Raw genomic sequence first — 25,856 nt, forward strand, 5'->3', positions numbered from 1 at the left:
TGGTGTAACGTACCTTTACAACGGTGTCAGTGGTATAGTGGTGTCGCGCTGCATTGGCGCGCATATCGTCCAACAACTCGCGCGTGCCAGTGTCCGCTAGCGCCGTACTCAAGTACGACAGTTTGGCGGACTCGAGTTCGCCCGCCGCGCCCACTAGTGCGGGCACCAAACGCGGCAAAAATGGCACTAGGCTGTTACCCGCTGCTGTCACTAACTTTGACACTGTTTGTAAACTACAAAGGAAAGTATTTATTAAAATAAAATATAGGCAAAATTAACCAAACAACTTAAAGCTTTACAGGAGTTTATTATAAGTCTTTTTATACACGTCTCTTATATTTAACTCATGATGAGGCCATTTTTTTGTAATACAGATTTGCGAGTAAGACGCCTGTCTGCTAGTACTCTACTTAAGTACGACAGTTTGGCGGACTCGAGTTCGCCCGCCGCGCCCACTAGTTCGGGCACCAAACGCGGCAAAAATGGCGCTAGACTGTTACCCGCTGCTGTCACTAACTTTGACACTGTTTGTAAATTACAAAAGAAAGTTTTTTTTTTTAATTTACATAGTATTAAGCCTTTTAATACTATACCTAGTTTGGTATGGACATGTCATGTGGAGGGATGAAAGTCATATACCAGAAGAATGTTGAAATTGAAAGAAAGACATATAAGAGGAAAGGAAGGATAAAAAAGAGGTGGTTGGAGTGTGTGGGAGAGGATATGTGTGTAGTAGATTATAAGTTGTTGAATGATAGAAGCGAATAGAAGAAATTGATAATTTTGCTTTACAGGACTTTATTATAAGTTTTTTTAAAAAAAACGTCTCTTATATTTTACTCATGATGAGACCATTTCTTTGTAATACAGATTTGCGAGTAAGACACTGTCTGCTACTCTACTCAAGGACGACAACTTGGCGGACTCAAGCTAGCCCACCACGCGGCAAAAACACAGCTGGGAGGCTACGGCCGTGGCTTGTTACCACCCTACCTGGCAAAGACGTATCGCCAAGCGATTTAGCATTCCGTTACGATGTCGTGTAGAAACCGAAAGGGGTGTGGATTTTCATCCTACTCCTAACAAGTTAGCCTGCTTTGTTATCTTAGATTGCATCATCAAATTACCCGCTGCTGTCAGCAACTTTGACATTGTTTGCAAACGTGCTGCGTAGAGGATTTTCTGTCGGAACTGGATGACGTCGCTTGGATTCGTAATTTTTTCGTCATACGTATATCGCTTGAATTCGTCAGATTTTCGTCATAAGTCAATCGCTTGGATTGGTATCGTATCTTCCTGACTGACTTTTGGAGGGAACAGTAATATAAGTCATATTTTAAAGATGTGGAAAGAAACTGTAAAAATAACGTCTGATAAAAGTTTTGATTATAATATATGATAATATGATTTTGTAATTATATAATTTCAAGTTGCTTGGCTTGCTAATATTTTGTGAAACTTGCACGCCCTGCAAGGCGAAAACATTGTACATGTCTGAAATTATTTGTAATCTTTTACCACATGTTTTATGCTAATAAATGATGATTGATTGATTGATTGATTCTATTCACAGAATTAGATTATAATCGAAAAAGAAAAGGAGTCTCGACGAATGATTTACACATTTATATAAAAGTTGTTACCAAAAGACTGTACTCACCTAACACTTCTTACTTCTTTGACAAGGTTTGTGATCCCTGTATCAAGTAGAACAGGCAATATGGCTGACACGATTTCCTTCCCGTCTTTACCTTGGTTTACATCTGAAGCCTGGATGCATAGCTGTAGACCAAAAATGTATTAAGAATATATTTTTTTTTAACTTTCTTATTACTAGTGTGCTCCCGGTGGTACGATCATAATAAATGATTATTTATCAAATGTTTATATTATCAAGTTAAAGGGAATGCCCATTCCCGGCCCAGACCTCGTAATCACCCGGCAATTTATTTATATCTAAAAAATCTTGATAATTCTACGTTAATAATGAAATCTTTTAGTAAAGAAAGTTTGCTACAACGTTATACGACATTTTTAATTCATCTTTAATTGATTATACAGCCTGAGTGTTACGATAATTTTTGAAGACTAGAAGACTTATGATAGGATTGTTTGTTCGTTTTCTTGTTTGTTAAGCTTGTTGGTAACAGAAAAATAATACAAAAAAAAATAACATTTTGTCCTAGAAGAGTGACAAAAGAAAATATTTTTCTTCAAGAAACATATTGAGCCAATTATTTAACCAGACCCTTGCATGACCCAGACCTATGCATCATAATATCATGTCCATATACTATTATACGGCCGACGTAGTACGTGTTTGTAAGCTAGTAGATTGTAATTTCTCTTTTTTTGGCTAAATAAAGGATAAAGGTTAAAGTAGGTACTTACTTTGGATAGCACATTGGCGGTACTGGTAGCAGCCTGCCGCGTGCCCTCGTGCACGTCATCCATGACGCGGAACAGCTGCGACCAAATTGTCGGCAACTGTTCCAGCGACTGTCGCAGGTTTTGTGCTCCCCTGCAAGATTGTCACAAAACAATGGAATTGGAAATGGACAATTGAAGTGGAATTCATAGAGGTTGTAGGCAGCCCCAGTGAATCATTTACCCGCTGAATGTCAAATTCTCAAACAAATAGAGGTTAAAATCGACACTCAGCGGCTGAATGATCCTCTGGGGGTGTCCCTACGACTATGAATTCCACTGTAAGTTAGGGCTACATTTCGATTGTTAGTGTAGAGTTGTCAAATCTTTATGCAACCAGTAATATAAAGATCAACAGACGTCTCGCGGCTTCACTCGCGTATTTATCGTTACTGTGGGAATCTAAATATACAGGGTGCTCGGGTCCTCCTAGTTCGGGGATAAGCCTACGACACTCACAAATAAGAGGGCTTTCTAATGGTAAAAGAATTTTCAAAATCGGTTCAGTAGATCCAGAGAGACTCCTTCAATACCGTAATTCAAAAGTATAAAATCATTTTCGGAAATCATCAAATGGTTAATCAATGTACGAGTAGTAGCGAAAAAGCGAGCGATTTTTTCGATTCGACGTTTCTTTGGTCGTCATTATTATATGTATATAAAAGAAAGTCGTGTTAATTTCACTATTTATAACTCAAAAACTGATTTGGCTGGAAATTAGTGGAGGTAGCTTAGAACCAGAAGACGGACATACGATACATGGGGTAGCATAGGGATAGGTATTTCCCCAACCCTACTCCTACCCTACCCTAGGGTAGGGATAGGGTTTCACGCAGACGCCGTCGCTAACGTGTGCGAATAAAAGATAATTTTACCTTAACAAGTCAGTCAAAGCGTTACAGCAGGACATTCGCACTCGCCACTGGTTCGACGTCATGTTGGCCACCAAGTCGTTCAATATCTCCTTGTGATATTTGTGCACCTGTAGAATTTTATTATAGATATAATAAATGCGGATAAAAAGCAAACTTAATGAATAGGAATGAAGTTCATTTTTACTTTTAACATTTTTTCTATACAGTTGTTAATGACACGGAGACTACCACCAAGCAATTAATGTTTTGTACGTGTATACTAAGTCATTCGACAGTCGCTTTCATATTATTTCGATGTGTTCGCGAATCGTCCAATACCCGTTTGATATCAGTCGCACCCTACTACTGAATGTGGTCTCACGCAAATGCTTCCTTCAGGAAATAATAGATAGAAGATATTTTTCTTTTAAAGATGTACAAACAAGTCCGTCATGATTTTTGACGATATTTTTGGGATAAATTACTGTACCCATCACCGATCAAAACAAATCATTTATAAAAAAAATCTCACAGATTTTCTCTGTCAATTTTTTCATTGATTTTTTTGCGAGCTTGTAAAAAAAAACATTTTATCCCGATACTCACAGTCTGCTGCGTGTTGGGCACGATGGCGTGCCATATGCTGGCCATGGAGTTCTGTATGCGCGGCGTGGGGTCGAACCGGTACCGGTACAGGCGCGGCACGATCCGTGGCAGGTGCTCGCTCAACTGCGCGCCGGCCTGCAGGGCGATCGAATGAAAACCGAATGCTGCGCCTAAAACGTATATAAATAATATATTAATTTGGCTAGGCATTAGGAGAACAACACGAGTAGAGAACGGGGAGTGTTGATCGATCGTCAAGGAATTCCTTAACCCTACATCCCGTAGTCACAAGTTCAGGACTCTGCTCGGAGTTTTTCTCTCTACCACGCGATGGACCCGGCATCCGCACGGCGAATCCATGGAATGCTAAGATTACTAGTCTCCTGGTACATTATGTAAATTTCAATAAGTTTTGTCATACTGACCTCTTTTGGAATTCCACATAGAATTGTGATGAGCCAAATGCATAAACTTGTACAGCAGATCTGGTTGATTTAAATCCGAAGCCAGGGAACATAGTTCTTTGTATGTAGAAAGGTTGCCACTAAAACAATGACAAAAAAACATTATTTTAAACCCTATATTTAACCAAATATATTTGCTGCAATTTTTTTTTGAATGGGTGTAGTAGTGGTAGGCAGCTATTTTAAAACTCTTTCGTAGTTGAGAACTTCTTACATGCATAGTTAATTACTTTATGACTCGACAGGTTCTTGATTCAAAACCCCAGGGCTTTAGATCTGAATCTGCATTCTTCAACAATCCTCATCATCATCAGTAACAACCCACATTCGGTTCACTGTTCAGCACAGGTTTCAGAATGTGAGGGGTTAGGCCCAATGCGGATTGGCAGACTTCACACACACAGAATCAAAAAAAATCTTAGGTATGCAGGTTTCCTCACGATGTTTATCCTTCACCATTTGAAACACGTTATATATAATTTCTTAAAATGCACATGAGTGAAAAGTGGAGGTGGCCCTAGACCGGATACGAACCTTCGCCCTCCGATTCCGAAGGCACAAGGAGATTCTAGAAAAGAGATTGTAGAAAAGGCAGAGGTCATATCCACTAGGCTTTCGCAGCTTTAATCTTATACTATAAACGATTAATATCATCATACCCAGTGGGAGCAGTCCCAAGTTGTCCTTCCTCAAATATCTTGGTATCCTCAGTGACTTGTGCCACGGACCGCTTCCCGCTCGTCAGCTGTTCTATAATCTGCGCTACTAGCGCCTTCTTCTGACTATCATCGGAGTTTTGATACACGAGACTAAGCCCTTTGCTGGCTACATCTTGGACGATATCTGCGAAATTAGTCACACTGTATTATTAAAAAGGTATTCATGAAGATTTTGTCATGTTAAAAAATTAAAAAGATAGGTCGGCTGATACTGACCCTTCAAAATATCCAGGATGAACTAATAAATCTAAAATTTGATCATACCCAGGTCAAATGAAGATTTAACTTGGAACTAAAGCTAATAACGATCTAATCATACTAGACAACTCACCACTATTCTCTGAAAGGAAATCCATGAATTTGTCCTGAAGTTCTTGCAGTGAGTCCTTTATGGGCTCTCGATCAGAACAATTTTTCAGTAACGCCAACAACCAAATACTCGTCGCCTAAATAAAATACGCATAATATAAGTTTGTTAAAATACACATAAAATCCTAGAAATAGCTACATATTCTTAGTAGAACTTGTTTGTACTTTTGAGTATGAATTAGTGAAATATTTCAGAAATTAATGCTTTCTAATACTTGCAGGATATAAAATACAACATCGTAAAATAGAAATAAATAGGCAAGTTTATAAAAAAGTAAAGCTTTGTTTTGTTGCAATTTTCTTGGAAACTCACCTGTCTAGAGTGTGGATGTGGATGCTTCCCAATTTTGAATAACTCTAATAATAGCCATTTGAGCAAATCATCATTTTCCTTCAGCGCTTCTATATCTTTTATTTTCGCATCACCCTACGAAATACATATAAAAAGAGCAAAATATATTATTATACATTTGATTATGTATATGTTTGTCTTTTTATAAATTATACAGATTTTTTACCTCTTTAGGTAGTTCAGTCCATAGATCTCTGTTCTCGTTAGAATTGACACCTTCGACGCACAGTACTAATGATTCGCCTATTTGTAGATGTATTTCAAATTCTTTACTCTAAAATAATAAATCGTAAAATAAATTAACGTGCATTCCATACTTCAGTATAATGTAATTGACTAAATTGTAATTTTAATATCGAAAATATCGACATCAAAGTATATTTCACTCTAGATAAAGACAAAATTCAAGTTACGAGGGTTCCAAACGCGCTTTCGTCCGAGAAGAGCACCACAAACTGAGACAGGGTGTTTTTAATATTGGATCACCTTCAAGTTTAATTACACAGTACAGCTAATGTAATTAACATCCGCCGAGTAACTCTTACTCCAAATAAATATTTAATTAATGTAACACTTACATCTTTAGCCATTTGCAAGAATCCTTTGACAATTTGTTTGGAGAACACAAATCTCTCGCCGGTGCACATTAAACCTAACGTGTACAGCGCTCGTTCCTTAACTTTTGAGGGTATTTTTGCATTTCCAACTATTTTGAACAATCTATCGGCCACTGAGAATTTCGTTACTTCTTCGTCGGTAACAGTTAAGTCATTTTGATTAACTTTGAATGGATTGTCGCTCGCAATGAGCGCCTCTTGCTGGGAAGAGCAGTTCGGTAATGGCAAAGCTGAACATCGAACTAAAAGCGATATTGCAGTACATGATGTACTGACTAAAAGTGTTTGAGCATTTGACAAGAAGTTGGCTGAAAAAACAAAATTAAATAACTCAAATTCCTTTTTACATTTTACTTTTTTTGCGTTGAGAAGTTATGTTAAAAATTAAAGCTATAATGGTGCAAACAAACTGAGCCAGGAAATTTTATTTGATATCAGAGTTTCACGGTATTATTTTGAACTATGTATATTATATTATATTGTTTATATTATACATTTTATAAATAATAGTCTTCAATCTAAGATTGGGTTTGAATTCCTTTCAATTTATTGAATGTCTTCTATTCCGTTGCAATGTGCATGTCGTTGCGGTACGATGTCGTGTAGAAACCGAATGGGGTGTCGATTTTCATCCTATTTATAAGTTAGCCCGCTTTCATCTTAGATTGCATCATCACTTATCATCAAGAGACATTGTAGCCAAGGGCTAACTTATAAAGGATAACAAAAACAAGTTTATTTTTATACTAGTTATAGATAGATAGAAATACTTTATTTGCACACCACAAAGACAAATACAAGTGAAATTAAAACATATTAAAAAGAGATCAGCATACAAAAGGCAGCCTTATCGTTAAGTAGTAAGTTTAACTTATAAGCTTGTTACTCACCCAGACAGACTACTCCCTCTTTATAAGGTTCCCAATTACTCGAATTGAAGCCTTTTCCACCAAACTTGTTACGTTTCGCCAGAACTATACATCTGTCACACAAATGTGTAAACGCCATTATATACCCGCACTGTGCCTCCAAGTTCTTGTTACTTCGGCACTGTTCAACACACTCCTTAATCTCCTTCTCTATTTCTGTTTTATTATTAGTATGGACAACAATTATAGCGTAAATGGCCGCGGATATTTCACGGATGTCTTCTTTAGTGCTTGTTGCGAAAAGATTTTTCAAAAATGGTAACAGTGCAGTGTATTTTTCAGCCATTTTTGTCGGCACACAACCGACAATATCCAAGAAGCATGTTAGAGGCATGGCACCTATAAACAGGAATTAAATGTATTGGCAATTATCAACCCATATTTGGCTCACTGCTGAGATTGAGTCTCCTCTCAGAATAAGAGGGGTTAGGCGCCAATTATAGTCCACCACGCTGTCCCAATGCGGATTGGCAGACCTCACACACGCAAAGAATTAAGAAAATTCTGTTTCTTTACGATGTTTTTCCGTCACCGTTTGAGACATTATATTCCCGCATTAAATGTATGTAGATGTTTAATACATATTTGGTGTTTGTAAATGTACTCGTATAAAAAGTGACATTTTGCATGGCTCGCGTGATAATTTATTATTTTTCTTTTTTATTACGAAGCCGTTGTTTTACATTTTGTTACTTAACTTAAAATTAACTGTACTGCATGAGCTTTAATTTATGAAGTCCTTTAGTAAAAAATCTCCCCAATCAATATGATCTAGGAAATAGTTCTAACTATAGTTTGTAGTATTAAAAAAAATTGTAATAAAAGTTTTATTAATACTATTATTTTATAATTTTTCTTATTTAATTATTATATTATAATTACATACCTGGAGAAGCGTTCAAAAGTGAAGTTATCATCGTCAAATATCTATCCAATGCTTCAGTTTCCAACAAATTCTCTTGAAAGTATTTGGCCAGGATTGGCGAGGTGGCATTGGGATGGTTTGAACAATCTTTAAGATCTGCGTCGCGGTTTAGACACATTCTTAAATATCTTAAAATCTGCAAACGTACAATTTACATTTTACGAAAGAATTTTGTAATGCATTTCAGTACTTTCAGTAAACTTATCCCTTGTATTCTACTCACCTAATGATAAGTGACAAAATATTTATTAGAAAAAAACTAGATAAAACTAGTCAAAAAATATCCTCTAAGCAGCTTGTATATTGTATTCAATCGGTGCAACTTTTGCCAGTGCCTAAACACAAGTCTACGAACAGCGTGTGTTGCCAGTGATGATATAATATGGAATTCCTAGACATGGTCGCTAACTATGGGCCTGACTATGACTCAGAGTCACACAGGCGATAGAACATAATAATGTTTGGAGTATCTCTGTGTGATCGAATCAGAAATCAGGATATCTTTAGAAGAACTTAGTCTTGTGAAGCTGAAGTGGCAATGGACGGGGCACATAGTTCTAGGAGCCGATGAACTTTGGGGTCCCAAGGTGATGGAATGGCCACCCCGCACTAGAAAGGCCAGTGTTGGTTGACACCTACTAGGTGGACTGACGACATCAAGCAAGCCGCAAGGTTTTGCTGGACGCAGGCGGCTCAGAATCGTGATGTTTGGAAGTCCCTACAAAAGGCCTATGTCATGCAGTGGACGTCCATCGGCTGATATGATGACGATGATGATGATGATGATGATGATGATGATGATGATGATGATGATGATGATGATGATGATGATGATGATTGATACTCACTTCTTGATATGTCTGTGGATGAAACTGCAAAACGTGATTCCCAACCACAAACCTGTGTTTAGCATTCGAACCCTTCTTCCTTTTATTCATCTGATCCCATATGTAGTTGACCACATCCGTGAACTTTGGTACTTTGAGTTTCTCTTGCGCTGTGTCTTTATCTTTAGAGGATGCGTCCTCATCGATGTTAACTACATTGGTTTCTTTTGTAGACACGTTGTTAACGACGTCGTCTATTTCATTCGGACGTGATGTACCGTACAGATATTTTAATGCTTCCGTTGAAACGTCATCTTGACTAAAAACATAATATTTAACATTTGTATAATCTTTTGGAAAGATTTTATAAATATGACTCGATTTCTCTCAATGCATGATAGATTTTGTTTAAAAATAATTGGACAAATCGGACCATTACAAAAACCATAATCTACCATAACAGCAGATACTTCCTGGTGGTAGTGTTACTGGGCACTAACATAAAGTATGTTAAACGGTTGCGAAAATTTACTATCAATAAGAATTATTCCTATTTCTGGGTCTTAGCGACAAATGATAATTCCTTTGATAATTTTTTTTAGATGTTGCAAGTCAATATACATACGATGTCTTTATAAAACATTACACTGAACCATTTTTTACTAATATATTTAAAATTGATTCGTTACTATTATAGTTTGCAACAAGCTGAGGCTTGAATTTCGAGCTCACTTTGCGTTTATTCTCATTTGGACTATCGTTGTACATTTACATAACTTAACAGCCACAATGTCCTACAAATTGCGTGGTACATTATCTCGTTACGACGCTCAGAAATTTATTACCTGGTAATGAAAAATTCCGACGGCCTATTTAAGTTTTTGACGGCCTCCGTGGCGCAGTGATATGCGCGGTGGATTTACAAGACGGAGGTTCTGGGTTCGATCCCCGGCTGGGCCGATTGAGGTGTTCTTAATTGGTCCAGGTCTGGCTGATGGGAGGCTTCGGCCGTGGTTAGTTGCCATCCTACCGATTAAGTTGTTCCGCCAAGCGCATGATGCGATGTCGTGTAGAAGTGTGGATTTTCATCCTCCTCATAACAAGTTAGCCCGCTTCAATCTTAGATTGCACCATCGCTTACCATCAAGAGAGATTGTAGTAAAGGCTAACTAGTAAACAATAAAAAAACAGATATATTTGCTTCTTTGCCTACGTTGATTACGTACCTGTCACCGCTGGCCAACAACAGAAGATATCTAGAAGGCACGTAGTCTGGCGGGAACACTGTCGCCGAGTACCGCATCGCGATGTATCGGATCATTGACTCCTCGCTATGCATGTAACTGTGTGAAACAAGTTCGCAGCTTAAGTTGTATAGGACGATCAGAAATATAAATAAAAGTTGGCAACCCTAGAGCGAGGGAACGGATCATGACGTCATCTTTTTTCGAGTGTGCCGGCTCCATCGAATTGTAAGACGTTGTCACGTCAAAAACCGGATAAGAGTGAGTCGCATTCGCCCACCGAGGTTTAATTTTATTTTGTACTCTAAATAAAAACTAAGTTTTAATTACAAATGAAATGTTTTCAGAATTTTCCTTTACTTCTGGAATTAGACAGTAATAGTTGCCAAATTTCATTTATTGAGTAGTATAGAATACATACATAGAGTGCCAAAATCATTACCCTTCTTTTTGGCTTCACCGTAGTCGGGTAAAAAGAAAAGAAAGTTATAGTATAATGTCAGTGAAAGCTTTATGGTCATAACACACATATCAACTTAAGTCTTCCAGTATTCTTTGAATGAAACTTCTTACACGGCGTGCTCTTACGATTGCCGCGCTATGTTTAGACACGCCATTAGAAATAACATACAAAGAATAGTGGAAGACTCAAGTTCATATGTGTGTTGTGACCATAAACCTTTTACTGACAGATGACTGACAGCAACATACACTAATCTGAATCGTAACGTAATCGCTTCCACTCGGGATAAGCTTACGGCTCGCCGACCCCGCGTTTATGGCTATCGGACTAAATCGGACCGGTAGTTCCTGATATTAGCGCGTTCAATCAATCAAACAAACAAACTCTTTTGGCTGGTGGGAGGCTTCGGCCGTGGCTAGTTACCACCCTACCGGCAAAGACGTACCGCCAAGCGATTTAGCGTTCCGGTACGATGCCGTGTAGAAACCGAAAGGTGTGTGGATTTTCATCCTCCTCCTAACAAGTTAGCACGCTTCCATCTTCGACTGCATCATCACTTACCATCAGGTGAGATTGTAGTCAAGGGCTAACTTGTAAAGAATAAAAAAAAAAAAAAACTCTACAGCTTTATAATAATAGTATAGATGTAATACATTAAACTCACTGGTCCAACAGAGCGAAGAGCGCAAGCGCTTGCGGCTCAACGAAGGGGCTCGGCCGCGGTTTCTTGCTCTCAGAGCTTTCTTCTGTTTCCATTTTATCGGTTGACGTGCTTGCTCCTTCTGATGTATCCATTGGCTCGGTTTTATCTGCCCGAATATAAAAAGAAAAGTTATGTAAAAACTTTAAATGGAAATCCTACTAATCCTACCCTTCTATCCAACTAATATTATAAACGCAAAAGTTTGTGTGTTTGTCACTCTTTAATGCCGCAAGTACTGAACCCTAACTTAACTAACACATAGCCAATGGGTTCACTTTTTGTCCCAAAAATGGTTTTTGCGAGATTTGCAAAATACTGATGGTTATGATCGTTTGAATGTTTGTTACCCGTTCACACAGCAACTACAGAACCTACAGAACCTAGTTAGCTGAAATTTGAAATTTCAATGCAAGGTTTCCGTAGAATTTGTGGTAAAAGAATTTCACGCAGACGGCCGATTGCTAGAATGAAAATTCACACCCTTTTCGGTTTCTACACGACATCGTACTGGAACGCTAAATTGCTTAGCGGTACTTCTTTGCCGGTAGAGTGGTAACTAGCCACGGCCGGAACCTCCCACCAGTCAGACCTGGACCAATTAAGAGAACCTCAATCGGCCCAACCGGGGATCTAACCCAACCTACGTCTTGTTAATCTACCGCTCATACCACTGCGCCACGGAGGCCGTCAAACTCAATTGAAATACATTTATCCTAAAAAAAAAACACCAAACTGCTGCCCAAAAAAAAGCCCTGCTGATCAAGTTTGGTTAGTGAATAAATCATAAATTACCTTCTGGGTTGATCTTATAAGCAACAGCCATCTCTAGCAAGGCGTCCCTCAACGCTGTTCTCATTTCGGGTACAGCTTCGGGAATTTTCTTCACAAGTTCCTCGAGCAACGCGAATTTGTCGCTAAAAGACTCCGGACATTTTAATGCTAGTCTTCCTGTAAAAAATATCAAAGATACAGAAAACTTTAGAAATCGGATGAAGTCAGAAAAGTAAAAAGTCAATAAATAGCCCACTGCCAGTTCAGACCTTCTTATAGTAGGAGATATGCTGGAGTTTACTTTAGCCATGCTCCATTTTGCGTGGGTACTCTTCATCATCATCATCATTCTCAACCCATATTCGGCTCACTGTTGAGCTCGAGTCTCCTCTCAGAAAGAGAGGGGTTAGGCCAATAGTCCACGCTGGCCCAATGCGGATTGGCAGACGTCACACACGCAGAGAATTAAGAAAATTCTCTGGTATGCAGGTTTTCTCACGATGTTTTCCTTCACCGTTTTTTGAGACACGTGATATTTAACTTCTTAAAATGCACACAACTGAAAAGTTGGAGGTGCACGCCCCGGACCGAATTCGAACCCACGTCCTCCGTCCGTCAGAGGTCATATCCACTGGGCTATCACGAGTACTCTTGCTACATGGTTAATGCAGATCACTTAGGTCCCATCATAATGAACGAGGGCGTGGTATTTATGCTATCTTTTGGTTGCAATGGGACGAAATTTTGAGCGATTTTTATAGACTATCTGCTTGTTGCAATGGGACAGCGATATACATATTATCTCGCTGTTTTATGCTTCAGTAAGGAGAAATGTATGGTAATTTAAACAGACATACCTAAACACGTGTAAGCCTTGGGTTGGTGTTCCGCATGTTCCTCAGATCTGATTAACTTCAATAATCCCTTCAAGTATATAACCGCAACCTTTGACAGTTGCGCGTGATCCCCGCTAAAACAATACAAAAATTTAAAATGAGGCACAAACCATAAATAGGTTATTTATTTTACTGTTCTCGTAGACGAGACAAAAACCTTCTTTACAAATGAACGAATACTATCGAAAGAATTAACAGATTGCAGCTAAATAAGAGTTCCGTGTATAAAATAAATAAAATATGATATCAAAGAAATACATACTTATTTATGACGTTCAGTAGAAACGTGAGAGCATTATTGCGTAGACGCGAATTTGTGTTTGGATCAAATAATGACGAAAAGACGACCTGTAATGAAAAAAAAAATATCTTAATAGTTTACAGTTACTTATTAAAATGGCCGTAACACACAGTAGATGGGCGGAAAAGGATATTTTTTTATCAATTAAATTAATATACAGGGTTTCCCACAAATAATCTATATCTTTATTTATAATAAATCTGTAAATAGGTCAATTGTAGTGTACATCTTACTGTAAGGGCTGGATTTAAGAAGTCTAAGGGCGGACGAAGCCGCGGGCGTCCGCTAGTGAAGAATAACACAATGCTTTAAGGAAGCCTATTTGTTGTAGGCAATATTTGAATACTTACTTGAACACAGTGTGGGAACAGGATTGCGGGTCCAGTTGCCTTATTTAGGTATTGAATAAGTTTTAAACGCAGCCTAGTGCACGCTGGCACCTAAAATAAAAAAGAAAAAGTTAATGACAGCCCTACAGGTACAGCTAAATATTTGGGTATTTAATGTTTGTCATTATTAGTCTTAATAGCTCAACAATAAAGGGATGGAAATGATATGATGACCCCAGACCTGTAATAAATTGTTGATCATATACTTTTGAGGAAAACAACCTTTATTGAAAGTATATTATTTACTTAATTGTGAAAAGTATAGATTCTCAGAAAGGTATTATAATTGTATGCTATCTATATTAACTACCTTAGGCTATTAATTACTTAATATTATAAAAAAAGTAAATATAATAAATGTAAAACAACCTTAGATTTGGTATATACATATATTATACTAAACTAGAAGTTTTTGCCCGATTTTTATGCTAACTTTAAAACTATAAGACATTGATACTATAGAGTTTTTCATAACCGCATTAGATCGTTGATCATATACTTTGACAGAAAAGTAACGTTTAGCGAGGCAGGTCCTATACAACAATTGGTCTGAGGCTGTTAATGTTGATGATAATGATGACTCATCGCCAAGACGTGATGGTTTGGTCCCTGGTCATACCCACACCTAGCAGTGTTTCTTATATTCAAACAGATATGGCAAATATTCTTTTCAAAAAGGAACAAAATTATATATGAATACTAACCTTTCGGTCATCAGCAGGTACCTTCAAGCCCGCCCAAGTGCCCAAGTATAGAGCGTACAGTGGCGCCACCACTGAAGGCTGCGACCAGTCTACAGTACTGCAAGTCAATACATATAAATACATATTCAGTGTATGTCTGTGACTTAACTGTGTTTTCCTCAAATGCTTGTTATTTACATGATACTAAACAATAATAATAATAACTGTGGTGACGCGCTCTCGGAAAGGCCTATGTCCAGCAGTGGACGAATACAGGCTGTTGATTGGTTGATTGAAACAATAAACTTTTTATTTTATTTTAAAATATTTCTGGTTATCCGAGCTAATCTCTGGGATGCAATTTAATGGGTAGAGGAGATTGTTGAACAAAATATAGGCGACTTTTTGTTCCAGAAAAATCCATGGTACCCTCGGGATTTTTGGAAATCTACTGTTATCCTATCTTACTAACATAATAAACGCGAAAGTTTGTATGGATGTTTATTTGGATGTTTGTTACTCTTTAACGCCGCAACTACTGAACCTATTTGACTGAAATTAAAAAAGGAAGATAGACAATACACTGAATTAACACATAGGCTACTTTTCATCCTGGGTTACTATACTTGACAGTTCGTTTCACTCTTGAAAGTTTGCCGCAATTCACGATAATAGTACGTATTATGAACGTCATAAAGCAACTGTCACCGTAACCATGCTATCTGAAAATCACTATAGTATAGTATAAAAATGTTACCTGTTAACTCTAATCAGTGGACTGTTGGCGTGATTGGCGATGCTGAACCGAGAGTCGGCCGCGGCGATTATGAGTGGTAGCAGTATGTCGCTTGGGTTGAATATGTCTTTGGTTATAAAGTTTACAATGGACAACTTTATCTAAAATATAGAATTCATATATTATTTGATGGAAAAGATTAATGAAAACAAAAGTACATATTATAAAAGAAATTGAAGTTCCTTTCTGTGATTTAAAAATAACTGTTGTAAATTGTATTAGTTAGAATTAGCACAAACATATTTTGTGAGTTTTATCTTTTCAACTCAGTATAAATTATTCATATTCAGGTTAGATTTGAATAATCAGAAATCACATATCATTCTTACGTTGTTTACCTAAAAAGTGTCTTAAAACTAAATTATTTACATACCTCTTCAAGTTGATTAGGATTAATCTGATTTTTTTCAACAATTCTCTTGTACGACTTTAAGCTCATACCAGGTGGCACTTGGAAATCACTTACGCCTTCACTTGGCAGAGCTCTAGAAAGGAAATAACCAAGCTATTAAAATATAAAGGCGTAAGTTTGTGTGTAGGTTTTTTACTACTTTACGTCACAAAATCTGCACCGATTTGGCTAAAATTTGGAACAACAATAGAATATACACTTCATCCCAGAAAAAACCATAGTCCCCACGCGATTTGTAAATACCGAATTTCACGCAGAGTCGAGGGCGTCCGAAAGTATCAAGTAATTGAAAGAAGACCAATCCTTGTTCCTTAACTGCATTTTGAAGAAATTCAAAAATTTAAAGTTTGTTTTAAGTAGGCATACTTTACAAACACCTTTGAAACATTGAGTTTGTCTATTTGCAGACTCTATTACTGCGAGTAGATATGGTGGAAGCTGGTTGACAAATTTGGGTAGTTAATTGCAGCAAGCTAAAAACTCTATAGTATCTTAACACAAAACCTTACTGGGGATTTTACTATACACTCACCTGTAAGGTAACAGAAGAACATCAGTTGCAAACTTTAAAATCAATGCAGATACTTTGGGCTTTTCTTTCAAGTTGAGGTTTTGCTCTTTAATATCTCCCAGCAGTGGCATCACTAACATCAAAATACTGCAATGATATAAATATCACATAATAATTATACTTTATTAAAGTAGCACACATCCACTAGTGACAAATATTATTGTCTGTCTGTAAGAGTACCTTGTATTCTTGTAGCAAAATATTGAATGTTATTTACCTATCCTGGTGAGCTTGCGGCTTACTTTCAATTGCTTCAAGCAACATTGGTGCTAAATTCAACTGCTGATCCCTAGGTAGTCTTGGGAAACCCATAGTAATATAAATAATGGTAAAGTTCTGAAATAAATGAATAATTGTGTGTATAGAAAATATATATCAATGCCCTGACAGACCCTCATGTAACAACCATACTATTAACATAAAAGTGTTTTAATATACAAGTGCATTAATGCAATAAATAGATAAATAAGAAATAATTTTTCATTAGATTAGTATTCGATACAACAGCTTCAATGTATAAACCGTAAAGGAGCTGGACTCTTCACTGACAGACTGTGGTTCAATCAACACCCACTGGGTTATTGTAGTACCCACTCCTAATAGTTATTTCCAAGTAGTTGAAGGGGAATGGAAATATTGGTCATTCTTAGTAAATTTCTTAGAAAGTTGATAGTATAGGTTAATATGAATTCTATAACCTATGATGCATAAAACCTCTTCTCTTTGATGAACCTCAATAAGTGAAAAACCTCCACAACTTGAAAAAAACTCATTCCCTTACCTTCATTATCCTGTTATTATGTTTATTTCTATAATCCTACCAAGTCAAATATTTCCTTCAACATTGACTTACCAAACCATAAGCTTAGACCTTAGAACCATAAGATATTTTATTATATGTTTAGATGAAATATAAAATTTTTTACAAACCAAAACACGACTTACAATAATGAAACTATTGGCAGCAGGATCTTTATAGAGTTGGAGAAGAGTCTCCACTGGAAGTTGCACTTCATTGCGACATTTAACTCTTTTGTTGACATGTACCAAAAGCTCCATCACTTTTGTACGAATCTGAAATAGAAAAGTGTTATTTGTTTGTCCTGATTTAAAATACATACTTATATACTTATAAATTATAAATGTATATTTTCATTAAAAATTATATTTTAATTATTTATCTGGTCTCCACGATACACATCAATCTAGTGTGGAGACCACAGGCAATGTTATAGTTTTTTGTATCTATTTTTGGTCAATAAAGATTTCTTTTATTTTTTTTTTATTTTTATAATTCTGAGATGCCTTACCATAGGTACAACCCAGTATCAGTTTTTGAAAATGGCAGTGCATTGCTCTACTATATTACAGCCTTTCTTGATGAGTTCTGTTTAACAACAAAGAAATTAGAAATGAAGGTAGAAAACGCCTGTGGTTTCATAACTTATTTATTTTAAATTACTTATGGTTTGTATATAAAATGTGATATGAAATATATTAACCATATCTAATTGTTCTAAGCTTATTTATCAAATTTATTTTCAATAATTTAAGAACAAGTTAATTATAATTATTATAAGGTGTGAAGTGACTAATGATTAATTTAATACCCTAATTTTTAATTTGTTTGTTGGTAAACAGTACTCATCAAGAAAGGCAATAGTATAGGTCAGTATAGAACTACTCTAGAGCACTGACCACTGGTTGCTTAGGCACTCAAATGTCCCAGCAGCAGGGGGGTTGAATTTCATTTAAAAAAGATTTAATACTGTTTTGTTTTATTATTTTGTATCATTAACATAGTTAAAAATTAAAAAAAGGACAAATAAAAAATAACAAAAGAAAATCATTAATTTTTAACTTTCACTAGAAACAATTTTTATTTTATTTATACATTAATAATAAAAAATAATCTGAGTACTGTTGAAACACATTTAACAGCCCTGTCTAGCAGATAATCAGATATCAATCAAGAACCTGATATTATTACCAATCAAATACTCTAAATAAAAATCAATAAAATCTCACCTGCTCATGAGGGGATGACAATTTAAGGATAACGGGAGGCAGAAACCTGTTAAGACAGCTCTCAAGTTGGTCATCCGAATCGGCATTGCCAAGCCGTAGGAATACGCGATCTAGTAAAACTGTAATACACGGTAAAGATGTAAATTTAATCCTTAGACATCGATTATGTGCATGATAAACAGCAGCCAGCCGCTTTTAAAGTTACTTACGCGAATCATTTGAGCAATCATTACTGCTTTCTGTTACTTCCATTTGAGACATTTTTATTCATTTACACACCAGTGCTTAGAAGATATTTTTTTTCTTTTCAATAGTAGATGTTACTTTTTATTGATATTTTTCACAATTCACTTCATCAAATAATACGAAAAACTTCATTTCAATTTCATCAAACAATGACAGACAAAATAATTTGTACCTTTGACATTTCATGTCACCTGTGTGTGACATTGACATTTGTGCACAGAATATTATTACTCACGTAGTATCTGTGAGCATGACACAGCTACGTTCTACTTAGCGATATAATATAAAGATCACGCTTACGACCACGGTTTTCCATTTTTCCTATTTGTAAACTTTTACACTCGTAAATCTGTACCAAATCGTAAATCAATGGATAGGGCCTTCAATGGTATTTATCTTTTATTTATGATCAACAACTAACGCGTTTATAAAAACTGTCTCCTTTTTGTTAAACGGTTCACAACTTCTTTAATACTAAAATTCATTTTTGAGTATTTATAGTATACATATTTGTAATAAAAACAATATCTAAAAAGACAACATCGATCAAGTAAATCAACAGTCATTTTGATGAATTCAAGTTTTTCAACTATACCTAGATAGGTTTAAAATTAACAATTTTTTTAGCGACATTCTGTAATGTACTCTTTTGTGAATATTATATTTGCCAATGTGAATATAAGGTCATATATTTTTATTTAGATTAGTTGCTCTAATTTAAACGACCACGCCGACCATGCCGCCTCATGAGATGGTCGTTGGGTAAGCGAAGTTAATGTCATCAATCTAGTTATATGGAGTATTTAAATGTAAAAATATGCCTTCTTCTCAATGGATTCTAATTTTCTTATGAGTTAAATTTTAAAATAAAACCATTTTATTTAGAATTTACTAAAATATAATTAATCAAGCCAACATTATACTGCAGAAATAATTGAGGAAATAATATCACAATATGCAAAAATTTTGAGAACATGACGACATTACAAAACAATAATTAATTTCCCCAAATTAAAATTTTGTTCAACATGAAAATACCATACCACTTTGCAATATTTTTACAACATAACACAGCACTCAGTCACTAGTCTAAAATAGTAAAAAAATCCTGAGAATTCTTTAGTATTAAACTTGTTTTTTTTTCAGGAATGTTACATAATTTTAAACATGACAACAATATTCTCATAATATAACCTGCTCAGAAAAATAAAAATCCTTGTATGTTGCGAAAATAAAAGAATATGTATATTTTTTTTCCATTAGCATACTAATCCGCACTACAGACATTTAGTTTTAACTGTAGGTTTATCTCATCGAAATTTCAATCAAGACCATTAGAAAAAACTGTAGGTACAATTGAATATGCAATTTCGAAAAGGCCACATATTCCCTACATACATCTCACAAAGATAAAGGATCTAATAAAATACTCAACCCAGGTCAATTTTAAAATAAATAATTTTAGTAATTTTCGAAGGCTAATTAACACTAAAATGTAACATAATACTTACTTTTAGAAAAAAAAACATTATTTAATTATTTATTTATCAAACTAGTGTATAATTAGAAAAATAATTGTTTTTTTTTAATTCCTGGACATTTGAAATTGCATATTCAATAAGAATCAACACACGGACGATTTAACTGAACAGTTTGACTGTTCCGTTAAAACTGCAGGTCAGTAATATTTAAGCAACTGTTTAAATTACTTGTTTCGCCTTAAACCAAGGTCTTATTTCTTGTCAGGCTACACTAAAATTACACAATCATATACCAATATCTAATTTATGATATAATAGTAAAATTATTACTGATAATATTGTACCACATCAAATTGGTAAATATATTCTAAACAAGCAACATAATTTGCATAATGAGAGTCGTGTCGATATGACTTTTCGGATAGTACAAATCACACAAATAGTTAATAATAATGTCTAAAAAAACAATAATTAGCACACTGTTAAGTTCATTGTTCATGTTATTCAATACCATGAGCAAATATCATGACGAGTCCAGGCTCCACCATCATATGTTCATCTACATGAGTGTTGTCACATTGCAGAACTAGCACAGCTTGTTTCCCAGGCACTCTTTTGCAGACATATTTCTCATACAACCTATGGAAAGAAAAAAATTACTGTCAATAATTTAACAAGATATTGAAGTAGCGCGAGTAATATATACCGTGATTTTTTTAGGGATAAAAAGTAGCGTATTTGTTAATACAGAGTAAAATCTATTTTTATTCCAAACAGCCAAATTCTGTTTTTAAGCAGTGCAGCGCAGTGTAAAGGAGGAACAAACATACAGTGTGATATATAATGTGAGTCTGTAAAGGTTGAAGCATAGCGTGCCTAGAAGTAAAAGGGCAGTATTAGAAATTGTCTAAGTGGAGGAAACCACTTTCATATGTGAGAAGTTAGTACTCATTCCAATATTTTATTACTGTGAGTTTAGAGGATGCGACAGAGTAATTATTTAAACCCCAAATGGTCTTAGATCTGGTATTAGAAATATATACCCTCATTTGATATTCTAAATGATAGATGTTGTTTAGTTGTCACATTGCAAATAGGCCTAGTATCTTGCGACCAAACACATTTTTCATATAAAATTTAGGAAACCATGAACTAGATCAAAGGCAACCTAATACACTTAAATTAAGCCTAAAATAAGCTTTCATTTGACATATTAGACAACTAATAACTGATGAGGGTATATAAATAACATTATTTAACTGTATATATCTGGCAACATCACAATTGCAGTGTGAAAGCAGGCAACCTTTACTTATTCAATTCTTGTGGATAAATACTAATAATTAGTTTACGATTTGTTTTTAATTAACCAATGAGGAAAGGAGATTAAAAAAATAAAAAAATATATGAATTTAGAGTCTAGTCCATTTGAATTCTGAATGGGCGACCGGTCGTGCACCGATATTTACCTACGCGCGCGCGCTTGGTTCCCACGTGGACGTCCGGTCATCCACTCGCTCCCAATTGATTTACAATTTTATTTATTACAGAATGAGGTTATTCTGTAATAAATTTCGAGACAATTGCAATGTCAAAATAAAGCTTAAATTTCCAAGCATGTTTGAGAAAGAGTAGATTCCACTCACCTTCTATTGTTTTGCCTTGTTTCTAGAGAGGACAGGCCAGGTGGCCACCGACGCTCATGGCAGTTTTCCATCAGATCGTCAATGATGTGTGGAGGGCAGCCCGACTCTGAGAGACTTCTCTTGATCATCATCTGTTTAAATATTAACATTACCTGTATTTATATGAATTTTGTAAGGACAAGTGACATGTTTATGATGATCAGTTGAGTGTTTGAGACATCAAAGCAAAACAAACTCATATGTGCATTTATATTAGTTAAGCTTAAGATGAACAAACAAACGGGCAGTTTTTGTTGAATCAACAAAACTTTTCTAGCTGAGTATTCAAAAAGGAAATGGTCCATATTAGGTCCACTCTTGTACCCCGTATCATTAAAAAATATGTAAATAAGTCGAACTAATTAAAAAGAAATAAATAAAATTAAAACCCGATTTTTTGTTGTTGTGTTATTTCAATATGGCGCCCTTAAAGTAACTATGAGATGACAATTGACTGCAAACGTCAAATCGACTACTGCATTTAAAACGTCATCAATCCGCCATTATTACCTGTATAGTGTTGCATTTCTTGGGAGAGCATAAATATTATTTTGAAAGAATTTCGTAAAAAAGAAAAAAAAAAGTAAATTCGTAGATTTGTATAATCAAAATAGTTAAAAAAAACATATTCTTTTATTTCCGCCAGGGTACAATGACTGATCCTGGGCTCCATACAATTTTGGACCATCTCCTTCATGTAACACATTTGGATCACGCCTGACAAACTCATGACCAAGGGCCCCCTATGGGTTTGGAGTAATACTCGGGCATTCTTCGACAATAATATGAATAACACTAAAAATTTCAAAAGGTTGTATGATCTATAGACAGCGTTTTTGACATTTGAAAAATTTCAAAAACGTAATATTTAAATTAAGTCTTTTATGAAATCCTTAATTAATTGATATCAATATATATTTCAGACCCTTATTCCATGTACTACACGAAATTAATATTGTTTATATTAAATTTGATATGAGTCAACTACCCTATTGTGAGATTTGATATGCTTTCATTCAATAATGGGGATGATGACTAGGTTTGAATATATTGATTTTTGTAATATATTCAGGTAAATAAGGTCATTGTTAACTAATTTATACATGAAAAGCAAAGACTGTCTGGTCAGGGATCCGCGGCAGCGCCGCAAATCTGACCCTTTAAATCCCTGTAGCTTAGAAAGTAATGATCGCAGATACCCTGTTACTTTTACAAAATTGCTTTATGAATAGTATACTCTTAATTTATATACAATTTAAAAAAAATTGTCATCATCCCTATTGTGTTTTGCCCCTTAAATCCACTTATTTCAACCAGTCTCTGACAAATCGAACTCAAACCTGTCAGCATAGCTCTACACAACACAGCGGCACAGTAATGTGCCGAACTAGGCTGCTGCTACATTACCACCTGCAGGACGTCATCGGGTGTGGATATCATGCCGCCCCACCGAGTGACGCGCGCGCGTGTCAGCGAGTTGGCCCAGCGGATCACTTCCTCGCGCTCCATCTGGTCGGCGAGAGCGCGCATCGTCGGGTTCGATATTCGCATTGCACGCATAAACTCCTGAACAAAATACAGGATGTGTTATCTATACTAAGAGAGACGAATATCTTAACATTCAATGGATTCACTGTGCCAGTGCCGGGTTCATCGCGTGGTGGAGAGAAAAACTCTGAGCAGAGTTCTGGACTTGTGACTACAGGATGTAGGGTTAAGCCCTCCTCTGCTTGTGTTTTTCTTCCTGCCTAGCCAAATTTGGTAAGATCCTATTAGAGCAGCTTTGGACACACGGTCTAATATAGAACTAGCTGCTCTTCTAGAGAGGCCAAGGTCTTTAAGCAAGTTATAGAGATTTTGCTGGTGATCCTCTCGCACCTACTGCTACGGCATATAGACTAAATACATAGCCATTTTTAGTTAGTTCTTTTGTTAGGTCATAATATTTATTCACTTTTATACTGTGGTCCTTCGGAATGTTAGCCACAGTAAGCTCAACAAGTACTATACACTTAAATTTGTTTGGTAAAAAGGAAAATGTCTGGTCTAGATCTCGAAATAGCGACATCCTCTGGGATTTATAATGTTTATCATTACTATTGCTTTGTTTATGGCTTACTGCAAAGTCAGTTAAAATTCTTTTTATTTTTAACATAATTTTGGTACTAGTAGTATGATTGTGAAAATTATCATAATTGCTTATTAATTATTCTATAGTTTTGATACTATTCTCCCATACAAACAATTCATAGTAGGGTTTTTTTAGGGTAGGGTAGGATAGGAATAAGGTAGGGGTAGGTTAGGGGTAGGGAAGAAGTGCTTGAAGTCAAAGAGAAGCTTGGCTGGGGCCGCTAGTATATAATACATAAAGAGATAGAGACATAAATGTTACTTACTTTAAGTAATGCCAATTCTCGTTTATGTTCATTGATGATGAGTCGTTGCTCAGCAAGCTCTTGCTGGAAATCAGTGAGCTTGCCCTGCTGACTGGTGATGAGTGCCCGCAGCTCACGGACACAGTTGTGCTCCGCCAGTTCATCCTTAGGTATTACCAAGCCACAGCCTGCCTCACATGGCATTGGCCTTTTTGGATTGAATTCACCTATCGTATGATATTAATGAAATATTAATTATTGTGACAAAATAAAAACCGGACAAATGTGAGTTGAACTTGTGTGAAGAGGGTTCCGAACAATGTTTTACTATCATGTTTTTTGGATACTCAAGATATCATGAAGGGAAAAGATATGACAATAAGGGTCCATTTTTGTACTATGTCCGTTTGGACCCCTAATAGAGCTGCCATCAAAAAATTACCTGTTACAAGGATAGAGAACAATATTTTGGATTCCACCACTATTTTGTAGGCTATATATGTATCTCTTTTTCTTTATGAGATATGTTTTTGATGCTTTTAGGCCTACATGCGTGAGAAGCTGTTACTAAGCAGAGTTGATGCCATAGTCAAATTATTACTTGGATTTAGCATAAAAACAGCTCATTATACATACATTCAACTAAATGTGAAGCCAGAGAATCTAATTTTAATACAGCATTGCATCCATGAGGTGCATTATCACAACTGGTACATAATCTGAAAATAAAAACATATTATATGTTACAAAATTGTGTTAATATGTTATTGTTAATATCTACAAAACTGTAAAATTAACAAGGAAAATACAAAATATTTATAAAATCAATAGTGTACAATTGAAATTAGCTGAATGAATAATCATTGATTTAATAAATTTCAGATTACATGACAAAACATAACCTGAAATTAATGTGTACAAAACAAGTAATAAATAAGAGCAACCTACTAATTATTTGCAGCAGTTACGAAATGTTACCTGGAAAGTAGGTTACGAAGTATTCTCGGAACTGGTCTAAGTTGGCTAGCGGTCACTGCCTGCCGGTCTACTGGACAAGTGGGCTGACGACTTATCCATTCATTTATGCAGGCTCGACAAAAAGCGTGCTCGCAAGCTGGTGCCTAGAACAGACCGACGAAAATATTCGAGTAACTTTAACAACTATTTACTTTGTCCTCTATACTATTTGTTCCATCACAAACCTGCAAAGGATCCTCTAAAACTCCTGAACAGATAGGACAAATGAGTTCTTCGTCGACGTCACCTTGAAACCTTTTGATTTCAAAGCCCATTCTTGATTTTGGGCTTGATAGACATTCATCAGTTGTTTGTAAAGTAAGAGACAATAATAGTGAAACTAATCATGAAAAATACTGCATCACATTCATTCCATAGATTTGTCTTATCCAAATCCAAAAGAATAAACTAAATATTTATAAAATAACAACCTTTAGAATAACAACAAAAAAACAATAGAATAGATTTCCGAATTAGGATTTACCACAGACAAAACAGGATTATCCAAAGAGAGGATTAAGTATAGACTATCCGTATACGTCACGTTCCGTCAGCTTATGGTCTTCGATTGATTTACGTAGATGAATTACATATGGAGATGCACGGCACCCAAATTCACCAACAAAAATATTGTCTGTCGTTTTTTGGAGTCCAGTAAGTATATCCTGTGTCCTTACACACAACTTTTTATTTGATTCGCAATACA

General features: G+C 35.8%; 2 protein-coding genes across 3 annotated transcripts in view; both read right to left on the reverse strand.

The window, feature by feature from the left end:
• LOC112048556 (proteasome-associated protein ECM29 homolog) overlaps positions 1–18,748 on the reverse strand; it is a 28,906-nt gene extending 10,158 nt beyond the window's left edge. The window contains exons 1-28 of the mRNA XM_052882395.1: positions 18,556–18,748; positions 18,347–18,465; positions 17,264–17,392; positions 16,536–16,654; positions 16,280–16,405; positions 15,709–15,820; positions 15,297–15,436; positions 14,561–14,657; positions 13,818–13,907; positions 13,429–13,514; positions 13,128–13,240; positions 12,292–12,447; positions 11,461–11,605; positions 10,316–10,432; positions 9,111–9,408; positions 8,224–8,398; positions 7,299–7,676; positions 6,370–6,716; positions 5,958–6,065; positions 5,753–5,866; positions 5,402–5,516; positions 5,011–5,194; positions 4,313–4,431; positions 3,888–4,057; positions 3,303–3,409; positions 2,392–2,521; positions 1,661–1,782; positions 14–233 (exon numbers count right to left, since the gene is read on the reverse strand). Of these exons, the coding sequence (XP_052738355.1) occupies positions 14–233; positions 1,661–1,782; positions 2,392–2,521; positions 3,303–3,409; positions 3,888–4,057; positions 4,313–4,431; positions 5,011–5,194; positions 5,402–5,516; positions 5,753–5,866; positions 5,958–6,065; positions 6,370–6,716; positions 7,299–7,676; positions 8,224–8,398; positions 9,111–9,408; positions 10,316–10,432; positions 11,461–11,605; positions 12,292–12,447; positions 13,128–13,240; positions 13,429–13,514; positions 13,818–13,907; positions 14,561–14,657; positions 15,297–15,436; positions 15,709–15,820; positions 16,280–16,405; positions 16,536–16,654; positions 17,264–17,392; positions 18,347–18,465; positions 18,556–18,607 (4,188 nt within the window). The 5' untranslated portion in view covers positions 18,608–18,748. The remainder of the gene's footprint in view (positions 1–13; positions 234–1,660; positions 1,783–2,391; positions 2,522–3,302; positions 3,410–3,887; positions 4,058–4,312; positions 4,432–5,010; positions 5,195–5,401; positions 5,517–5,752; positions 5,867–5,957; positions 6,066–6,369; positions 6,717–7,298; positions 7,677–8,223; positions 8,399–9,110; positions 9,409–10,315; positions 10,433–11,460; positions 11,606–12,291; positions 12,448–13,127; positions 13,241–13,428; positions 13,515–13,817; positions 13,908–14,560; positions 14,658–15,296; positions 15,437–15,708; positions 15,821–16,279; positions 16,406–16,535; positions 16,655–17,263; positions 17,393–18,346; positions 18,466–18,555) is intronic.
• Positions 18,749–19,467: 719 nt separating this feature from the next.
• Positions 19,468–25,644, reverse strand: LOC112048578 (E3 ubiquitin-protein ligase NRDP1). 2 transcript variants are annotated; one of them, XM_024086163.2, is made up of 7 exons: positions 25,336–25,644; positions 25,112–25,254; positions 24,770–24,852; positions 24,155–24,360; positions 23,169–23,324; positions 21,720–21,850; positions 19,468–20,712 (listed from the first exon to the last, which is right to left on the reverse strand). In XM_024086163.2, the coding sequence occupies exons 1-7, from the start codon at positions 25,423–25,425 to the stop codon at positions 20,574–20,576; spliced, it is 948 nt and encodes a 315-aa protein (XP_023941931.1). In that variant the 5' UTR covers positions 25,426–25,644; the 3' UTR covers positions 19,468–20,573. The 2 variants fall into 2 exon arrangements, with proteins under 2 accessions (XP_023941931.1, XP_023941930.1); XM_024086162.2 differs by having other exon boundaries at positions 23,166–23,324.
• Positions 25,645–25,856: the final 212 nt, after the last annotated feature.

Source organism: Bicyclus anynana, chromosome 7 (genome assembly GCF_947172395.1).
Source record: "Bicyclus anynana chromosome 7, ilBicAnyn1.1, whole genome shotgun sequence".
Lineage (NCBI taxonomy): Eukaryota > Metazoa > Arthropoda > Insecta > Lepidoptera > Nymphalidae > Bicyclus > Bicyclus anynana.